Source organism: Citrus clementina, unplaced genomic scaffold (assembly GCF_000493195.1).
Source record: "Citrus clementina cultivar Clemenules unplaced genomic scaffold, Citrus_clementina_v1.0 scaffold_3, whole genome shotgun sequence".
In the NCBI taxonomy this organism is placed as follows: domain Eukaryota; kingdom Viridiplantae; phylum Streptophyta; class Magnoliopsida; order Sapindales; family Rutaceae; genus Citrus; species Citrus x clementina.
In genome coordinates, this window is record NW_006262339.1 from 22,349,475 (window position 1) to 22,359,167 (window position 9,693).

The 9,693-nt window shown below is 35.1% G+C and overlaps 1 protein-coding gene across 1 annotated transcript; it reads right to left on the reverse strand.

The window, feature by feature from the left end:
• Positions 1–3,948: 3,948 nt before the first annotated feature.
• Positions 3,949–8,636, reverse strand: LOC18049097 (disease resistance protein RPS6). The gene is made up of 5 exons (XM_006441687.2): positions 8,039–8,636; positions 6,666–7,740; positions 5,865–6,149; positions 4,325–5,719; positions 3,949–4,216 (listed from the first exon to the last, which is right to left on the reverse strand). The coding sequence occupies exons 1-5, from the start codon at positions 8,521–8,523 to the stop codon at positions 3,995–3,997; spliced, it is 3,462 nt and encodes a 1,153-aa protein (XP_006441750.2). The 5' UTR covers positions 8,524–8,636; the 3' UTR covers positions 3,949–3,994.
• Between the last annotated feature and the right edge of the window lie 1,057 nt (positions 8,637–9,693).

Sequence of the window (9,693 nt, forward strand, 5' to 3'; positions counted from 1 at the left end):
GGGATTTCATCAAAGACCGGGTGTGGACTATCATGAAACTTCTAGTCCAGTTGTCAAGCCTACCACAGTGAGACTTGTGCTTAGTATAGTAATAAATAATGGCTGGTCTCTCCGTCAATTGGATGTCAACAATGCCTTTCTTCAAGGGAGGCTCTCCGAAAATGTCTTTATAGCTCAACCACCAGGTTTTGTGGACCATGATCATCCTTCATATGTCTGTAAACTTCACAAAGCCATCTATGGTCTCAAACAAGCTCCCCGGGCTTGGTATCATGAATTGCGTCAGTTTCTACTAGCTTCTGGCTTCAAAAATTCACATTCAGATACCTCTCTTTTTGTTCTTCGCAGCATCCATCATGTTCTGTATCTTCTTGTGTATGTTGACGATATTATCGTAACTGGCAGTAATGATGCTTTTGTTTCATAGTTTGTTGACTGTCTTGCTCAACGTTTCTCTCTTAAAGATCTTGGTCCACTCTCTTATTTTCTTGGAGTTGAAGTTGTTCCTCACCGCCTTGGCATTCTGCTCTCCCAAAGAAGATACATTGAGGATTTACTCAAACGAACCAATATGGATAATGCAAAACATGTTCTCACTCCCCTACCAACCAGCTCAGCAGCCATCTCCTTAACCTCAGGCACACCTCTCTCAGACTCCACACCATATCGTGTAGCAGTTGGTAGCCTACAATATTTTTCCTTCACACGCCCAGACATCTCGTTTGCAGTCAATAGAATGGCCCAATTTATGCATCAACCTACCACAGAGCATTGGGTTCTTGTTAAGCGTATATTACGTTATTTGAGTGGCACCTAGACAAGGGACTTCTTCTCTATCGTAATTCTCCTCTCACTCTTCATGGTTTTGCTGATTCACTGCATGCCTTTTTAGATGCCGATTGGGCTGGTAATAAAGACGATTACTCTTCCACCAACGCTTATCTTGTTTACCTTGGGCGGAACCTTGTCTCTTGGAGTTCGAAGAAGCAACAAACTGTTGCTCGTTCATCCACCGAAGCGGAGTATCGTTCTATTGCTGCCACTGCTGCTGAACTTCGCTGGGTTTGCTCTCTTATTTCTGAGCTTGGTATTAGCTTACCAAATTCTCCAGTGGTATATTGTGATAATGTTGGTGCTACCCAGTTAAGTTCCAATCCTATTTTTCACTCTCGCATGAAACATGTTGCTGTTGATTATCATTTTATCAGAGATCAAGTTCAATCTGGTCTACTTCGAGTAGCTCATGTCTCCTCTGCTGATCAGCTTGCCGATCTTCTCACCAAGCCACTGCCCACTTCTCAGTTCTTGCTTTTACGGGACAAGATTGGCCTTTCTACTCGTGGCCTATCTTGAGGGGGCATATAAAAGCTGTCCCACCCGCTGGTGTATAACAACCTCTTCAATTCAAACTAGATTCTTTTTGTTTTTTTGAATGTAATCCTGATAATATTTCTGTTATCTTAAGAATAGGTCAGCTTGATTATTGCTGAAATATAGGAGGAAGTTAGTTTTGATTCATTGTATTATTTATACGCTTTGATTCTAGTGGAATGAGGGAGTTCATTTCAATTATCAATCTCTTTAGTAATGTGCTGCGGAAACTTATCCTCAAATTTGCAGCAAAGTTGCAAAGCTTATCTCATGCCCTTAGCACTCTACCCTCCATGCAGCTTCTAAAAAGCTCTCTGATTCAGACTGTGCAGCTTTGGAGGACCTCCATTTAACAGGGAAGCCTTCACAGCGGGCAGAGCTTTCTAGTCTACATAAAATCAATTTTACTTATTGCACCAGCTGTTTCAGACCCTCTCATCAACAAAAGTAAGATCCCAATAGATGTCTTGTCATTTGAAGAGCACTGCAAAGAATGCCCTAGTGCACTAAAGCTTATGAAAATTATATTTATTTAATAAATCTTGGGTTACAACTCCAAAATGTAAGAACTTGAGATGAGGTCTAAGCCAATAACCGTCCCCAGAAAACTCCTTCGCAATTCTTAGAACTTGAGATGAAGTAGTTTCAGGTGCTTGGCTGCAGGAATTATGACTATAAAATAGCAGCATTGTGTTCAACATATAACTAACCAACACGGGACATAAGATTAGAGCTATAACGACACAAAAAAAAAAAAAAAACACAATGGACCACATTTTTCCTTCAATATTTAAAGCAAACCACGATATAGAACACTCGTTCACTACTGACTCGTGAATAGTTCGTTGGTCCAATTATGAAAAATGCAGAACACCTTGAATAATTCTGCAATCTATTTGTAAACCAGCAAAAATTACTTTCAAGTATATCATTGCTGTTGACTCGTGCCTAACTGCACAGCAACAGAATTGAGCGATAGAATCTGCAATATAAAAAACCTTACCAAGGAGTTTCCAATGTTTCAAATGAATTTTGGACCACATAGCAGGTCAAGCCTCTGTGAAATGAATCATGCTTGGGTTCAACAAGATGTTAGACTAAGTTACAAGAGATACAAGACTTATAAATGATAAAATGACCAACCTGTGCTTGTGTGTAGCTTTAGATATATTTCATTTCCGTCTTGGCTCTTGCCTCTAAGGCACCCTGGCTAGCCTCTCCAGTAAAGAATGCCGTAGAGCACTTGCAAAACAATGATGATTTACATGGCACATGAGAATATCATGACGGAACCTATACAACAATGCTTTCTAGCAATTCCAACACCACCACAGAACCTGACCCTTCCATCAAGTCCATGCACTTGGAATATTAAGAACAAGTAACTAAAATCAACTTGGAAAGGCGATAAGAGATTGCAAGTACTGAAGATGTAATTACCAAATGCAGTTACCAACTTGATTGTAATAGGAGTTAGATGAGCCAAAAAGTCTTCAGCTCTCATCCCATGATCTACTAACTTCTCGGTAACATTAAGAAATTATTAATAGATATTAGAAATTTCACAAAAAAACAACACACCAATTAGAGAGTTTCGATGTGCAGGAAACTAAAAGAAGATCTATCATTCCACCGTAGCTTCAGCATATGACCGATGGAACTGACTGTGGAAACTTGAAACGGAATGGTGGGGTTTATTTACCGAAACAAATAACCGATTAGGAGCTACATTCTGTTTGTTATTGTTTGTAATATTTAAAATTTGGTATTTGATATGTTAAACAGAGCCTGTAATTTATCACAAGTATTAAACAGGTACTTTACTGTCTTGCTGAGATCACTACTCATAGGAATACTAAATTTCACAACATCATACACCTTGTCATACCTAATTAGTAATTAATATAAAATACGGTAAATTTAATCCTCAAGAGTAAATTTGTATTTTCTTTTAAATTCAAATCTCAAAACTTAACAAAACGATTTTATTCTTGTAAAGTTTGAAAACTGAAAAAGTAAGAATAACTAAAATAATCTTTAATCTAATCAGCGCATTTTTAGTTAGTAATTGGATATGTAATTTTTGGGATATTCCAGACATGAACCGAACACAAATTAAAGATTAAACAAAGAGAGAACTCATAGATCTACATCCTTGGTTAATTACCATTTATTTTGAATTTATTGATTCATCCATCCAACAACAAACAATTAATAAATATTACATAAACGAACGTATTTGAAAAACGCATATATAAAATGAAGATAAAAACAAGGTCTACAGATTGATTTTCGTGCCAAAGAGTACCAGCTGATTTGGAGTTGAAGAACATTTCAGTCTTTTAGTGTGTAACAGGTTCCTCTTCCTCCTCTTCCTCTTCTCTTGATTCCGTAGAATCTTGAGCGTACACAAAATGAATCCCACATTGTTCCACTTCCCAACCATCGTAAGTAGTCGAAATGTCGAAATAGACCTCATCAAAAGAGACCTCATCATCTCTCTTACTTAAATCCTCAGAACCCAATAAATAAGATCCCAAAAACACGTGATCTGACTCAACATAACTAATTGTCCCCAAAGACCAAGGGTGACAATTTCTCCAAATTGTGCTATGAACAGCCACTACACCTCATGCGTCTCACCTGGCTCCCAAAAGTAATCTATAGGAGGAGGTGGTGCAACAATGCAAAAAGCAAAGCCTACTAATATTTTATTATTGAAGAAATCTGCTGGTGGCGTCTTCAAGGTTACATAAGATTCCATACTTTGATACCTAAACCACTTTGGAATTTTATTCCCAGGGAAAAACACACTTTTAACGATCCCAATGTTACCATGAAACGACTGCAACCCAAAAATAAAAAATTATTAATTTATGAAAAATAATGATAACTTGAATTAAAGTAAAAAGAAAAAGAAAATAGAATGAAAGGAGTGAGTTAAGAGACACACCTGCTTCATCCACCCATCTTTGACGATTTCATTGAGCTCATTCAGGTTCAATTTCAAACAATTTCTCAAGTCAACAGATAAATTGAGCGAAGTCAACTTACTTGGAAGACTCCTCAGGTATTCTGGTATTCCCTCCAAACTGTTTTCGAATAGTCGCAAATATTTTAGTGAGGATAACTGATTGAGGCTTTCTGGTAATCTCTCCAAATTGTAATTAGATAGTACCAAACTTTCTAGTGAGGATAACCGACCAAGGCTTTCTGGTATTCTCTGCAAATTATTGCTAGATAGGTCCAATTCTACTAATTGGAGTAACTGACTAAGGCTTTCTGGTACTTCTCTTATAGCAGTTCCATGAACGATCAATTGCTTCAAGGCTTTTAAATTTCCAAGCTCATCAGGCAATCTCTTGTAGTTTTGGCAATCAATGATTTCAAGAGATGTCAGAGACAGGCTGCTTGGGAGATTCTCAAAATTTGAACATTCTTTCAATACCAACTCACATGAGTTTAGTCGCTTAATTCCAGTACTTCCATCTGTATTACAATATGGGATCTCCAGAAACCTCTTAAAATTTGAACAATTAGAGATTTCAATAGATTCAAGATACTTCAACTTAAATATGCTACTCGAGATGCTCTCAAGCTCTGAACAGTTAGTCAATTTCAACCAACGTAATATGGCTAACTGACCGAGGCTTTCCGGTACTTCTCTTATAGCAGTTCCATCAATGGTCAATTTCTCCAAGGCTTCTAAATTTGCAAGCTCATCAGGCAATCTCTTGAAGTTTTGGCAATCAATGATTTCAAGAAATGTCAGAGATTTGAACTTACACAGGCTGCTAGGGAGACTCTCAAGACTTGAACATTCTTTCAAGTATAGTTCCTCAATTCCAGTACCTCCATCTACATTACAAGATGGGATCTCTAGAAACCTCTTCAAATTTGAACAATTAGAGATTTCAAGAGACCTCAACTTAAATATGCTACTCGAGATGCTCTCAAGCTTTGAACAGTGCTCAATATATAGTTCTTCCAGATTGGATAGGCACTCGATGGATGAGGGCAGTTCTTTGAATCCAACTTCGCTTAACTCTAAACTCCACATAGGACAAGATGTGATCTTTGGGAAGTTCTTCAAATTTGAGCATCTCCAAAGTTCAAGGTTCTTGAGATCTTTCGAATGAATGCTAGTTGGAAGACTCGTCAGGCTTTTGCACTCTCCTAGATAAAGAGCTTTAAGTTTATTTAGATATTGAATAGATGAGTGAGTCTCCATCAAACTTAAACAGCCTCCTAAGGATAGAGTCTCTAGAGTTTTGGCCTGTGACAAGTCTGGGAGTTTCGTTAACGACTTGGATCCATAGAGGTCCATTTCTTTTAAGTTAACAAGATCCTGCACCCCCAAAAATTTTTTTTTTTATTATTATTATTATCATCATCATCATCTTTATAAATAAAGAGATACCATCACATATATTAATTATAGAATCAATTGTATTTAGAATTTATTTCTGAAAGAATTTCAAATATATATATACCTGAACATCATCCCAAAGTTGTTCAACTTTGCTGAAACGCATTTTAAGCGAAACAAGATTCTCCGCATGTATATTCAACGTTTTCAATGGATATTGCTGCCACTCTAAGTGCCTTAGTTCAGCAAACAGCACACCGTCCAAATGAGACACCATACATTTGTTCTCAAATCCATAGAATTTCAAGAATCTCAATTTATGCATCTTTGAAAAAACAAAGGAATCCATGTGTATCTTTCTATTGACTTTATTCATATCCAAGGAGATACCCTTGATTGCTTCAGTTCCCTAACAATCAAATAGGAGATCATAAGTTGGCATATAATTGAAGCAAACAAATGAACAATTATTTTTAAGCCGTCAAACCCAAATAGAGATATTACAATCACTTTATAATAAACTATTTGGGTAAGGCTTTTAGGAAGTGTAGAATAGAAAATTCAAGAAAATCCTTAATATCTAAACTGTAAAATTAATTCAATCAATTCTTTTTTAGTGAAAAATAAGGATAGGGGCAGAGCTTGAGTTGAAAAGGAAATGCAATAAGATTGAGGGGTTTTTTTTTTTTTTTTTTGGGGGTCTCTCTCCGAAGGCGCTAGTTTGCTGGGGATTTTAGAGGCATGTTTCAAACTGAGTTGGGGAAACATCAGATCTATCTATTTTATTTTACCAATTTTTTAATATTATTTTTCAATTAATTTTAAGCTGTATTAATGCTATTCTTATTCAAAAAGATATATTCGACAAATTGCTAATATAAATGTAACACAAATAAGATACAATTAAAAACTTATTATTCCTCACCGAATTGTTCTTCAAAACTTCATAAATATCCTTGTGATACCACAACCTACTGCGCTCTCCTGGATGATCGATAGATTCATTTCGAACAATTTCTCTTCCCATATCTCGTATCAAGTCATGCATTCTTATGTGGTTATGGAAGCAAGTTATGAGACACTTACCTTCAAGAACACTTAATTCTATTTTAGCTTCAAGGCCACTAGCATAAAAAAAGCTTGTCACCTCATCTCTATGCTCTCCTTCAAAGAAACATGCAATATCTAGAAAAACATTCTTCTGAGAGTCATCCAAGCTATCATAACTTATTTTTAACACCCCCTGGATTTCCTCATGAGGAATTATTTCCAGTTTTCTCATTGCACTTTCCCATACCTCTTCGCTCCTTCCGCATAGATGGCAACCCAAAACTTTAAGAGCTAAAGGAACTCCCTGTGCATATTTGATTGCCCTGTCTGTGAGCTCTGCATGACTTGCATCTGGATGGTCTCCTCCAAAAGCACACTGACAGAAAAGTTTATGAGCATCAGCATATACTAATTCCTTCATCTGATATATTTGACTGGCCCAACAAGTTTTAAGGACTTGTTTATCTCTTGTTGTTATTATTACTCGACTCCCTGAAGCTAACTCATCAAGGCATCCAATTAATGATTCTATTTGTCTTCGATGACTCACATCATCAAAAACAATTAGAACCTTCTTGCGAGCAAGTCTGTTGAGTTGAGACTCGATGTTCCTCCTTTTTCCATCATTCAATAACTCAGACAGAAGTTTCTTTTGTAAGTCCTTTATTCCGCCAGTTTCTTCTGCTTTTCTAACATTAAGCGCAAAGTAAGAACCTTCAAAATGTCTAGAGATTTTGTTAAAAACAGCACCAGCGATTGTTGTCTTGCCTATACCACCGATGCCCCAAATCCCTAGTTTGCAAACACCCTCAGACCCAATGCATAATAATGATTCAATTTCTTCAATGGGGCATTCAACTCCGACCAAGCCTTTGTTTTCACTATGAAAAGTCGCATCTAGCATCTTCAAAACGTCATTGGCAATTTCCTCAATAAGTTTAGATTCAGGCCTAGTAAAAAAATAACAGCAATTATATAGTTCAATATATGTAAACGAGACAGAGAATCATGTGTTTTTAATTAGTTGCAATATAAAATGGCTAAGTAATATAATGTGAAGATCAATTTCATCAAATAAAATAATTGGAAAATGATTCAAATGTGCAAAAAAATAAACTAATCCCCATAATTAAGAATGATTCAATTAATATATTATTGATAAATATTTAAACTCATTGTCATAGTTAATGTCATATATTATTACTCGTACTGGATTAATACTAAGAATCAGATAGAAAATTATTGTACCCAATGACATGGGAATCAAAGCCAGAGAGGTTGGCTGCTTCGGTCAAAGCCTTCTTCCATCTTTGCATCTTCTCTGGATAATGTTTTTCAAGCTCACTAAAATACTTCCCAAAAGGAGAATCCTGGCTTTGCGATCTCACATGTGATGGATCAACTTGATAGAAAACTGGAATCACAATCTGTCCATACTCGTGCTTGCATTCGAGGATCTTCAAAAGTTCATCGAGACACCATCTAGAAGAAGCATACCTTTCTGAGAAAATAATAATTGAGATGCTTGATGCTTCAATTGTATCAAGAAGAGACCGTGAAATGTTCTCTCCTCTGATAAGTTGGTCATCAACGAAAGTTTTGATACTTTTCATAGACAAAAAAAGGTGAAGAATGCTAGTAAAGTTGTCACGGGTGTCCTCTCCTCTGAAACTCAGAAAAACGTCATACATCTTCTTAGCGTTTCGAGGTGGACAAGAGGAAGAAGAAGCCATAATAGTTCAGTGGATGAGAGATTTGATCAGATGAGAAAATTTGGGATGTGAAAATAATTTAATGCGACTGAGTCTATGGAGGTTATATAAAGATGCTTTATTAGATAGTTCCTTGGAACCTACCGGGAAGTTTTGTAATATAGTTTTCTATTTTCAAAAAATAAAAAATAAATTCAACCAATTGAATTTAACAAAAAGAAAACACTAGCAAATTTTTCTCTGAACCTTCCACGCTGTTTCGTGACAATTTTTTTTTTTTTGTGCCCCTTTGGTTAAGTACAGATGGAATAATCCCAATGAAGATGCCTAGAATAATGGTTTAACTTAGAGAAGAGAAAGACAAAAGAAGAAAAAGAGCTGGTACTACTACCTAACGCTATATTGCTAAATGGTCAATGAGTCAATGACAGTCAGAAGCAAATAATCCCAATTTATAAACAGAACAAAATGTTGCATTTTTTGGTTAATAGCATCCAGAGAACGTTCAATGGAGAAGAAAATATATCTCATTGGGATAAAAAAAAATGTGATATTTCCAAATGGTACAGTCCCATGACAGTCCAAAAGTACATATGTATATATAACCGACAAGGAATGATCAAACATATACATCTATATCGTCTAAAAATGGGATTAAAAAAAAAAGAGCAAAAACAAAATAATGAAGAGAAGATTAGAAGAATATCCTTAATGGACTTCAAATGCACTTTAGTTAAATCCATTGTTTTGGCTAACTTACAGCTGAGGTAAGTTACAGCTGCCCTGTCAAATTTCCCAAAATACCCTTCATTTAATTAAAAAATATAATAATTATTAAATGAATTATTATTATTATTATTATTATTATTATTATTATTATTATTTTGTTATAACTATAAATATAATTATGATTTTTAAATAGATTATTATTATTCTTATTAACAAGAATAAAAAGTATTATAATTAATTAATCTATTAACAATAATTAATAAGAATTTTTTCGTTAAATTGTTAATAATAATAATAAATGATCATTATTATTAATAATTAATTTTTGAATAATGATATCATTCAATTAGAATTTTATATTATTTACATTTTATTATTGTAATTAGACCACTCTATATTATTTACAATTTATTCATAAGTATTATGAATTTTATAGAGTAGTTTATAATTTTATAGTGCGTG

What these genes read in the sequence shown, in the direction of transcription:
- LOC18049097 (XM_006441687.2), bottom strand. Translation starts at nt 8,523, where the DNA reads ATGGCTTCTTCTTCCTCTTGTCCACCTCGAAACGCTAAGAAGATGTAT. An exon ending in TTTGATTCCCATGTCATTGG is followed by an intron (nt 7,741 to 8,038) that starts GTACAATAATTT and finishes TTTTTTTACTAG; the next exon opens with GCCTGAATCTAAACTTATTG. An exon ending in AAGATGGGTGGATGAAGCAG is followed by an intron (nt 4,217 to 4,324) that starts GTGTGTCTCTTA and finishes TTTGGGTTGCAG; the next exon opens with TCGTTTCATGGTAACATTGG.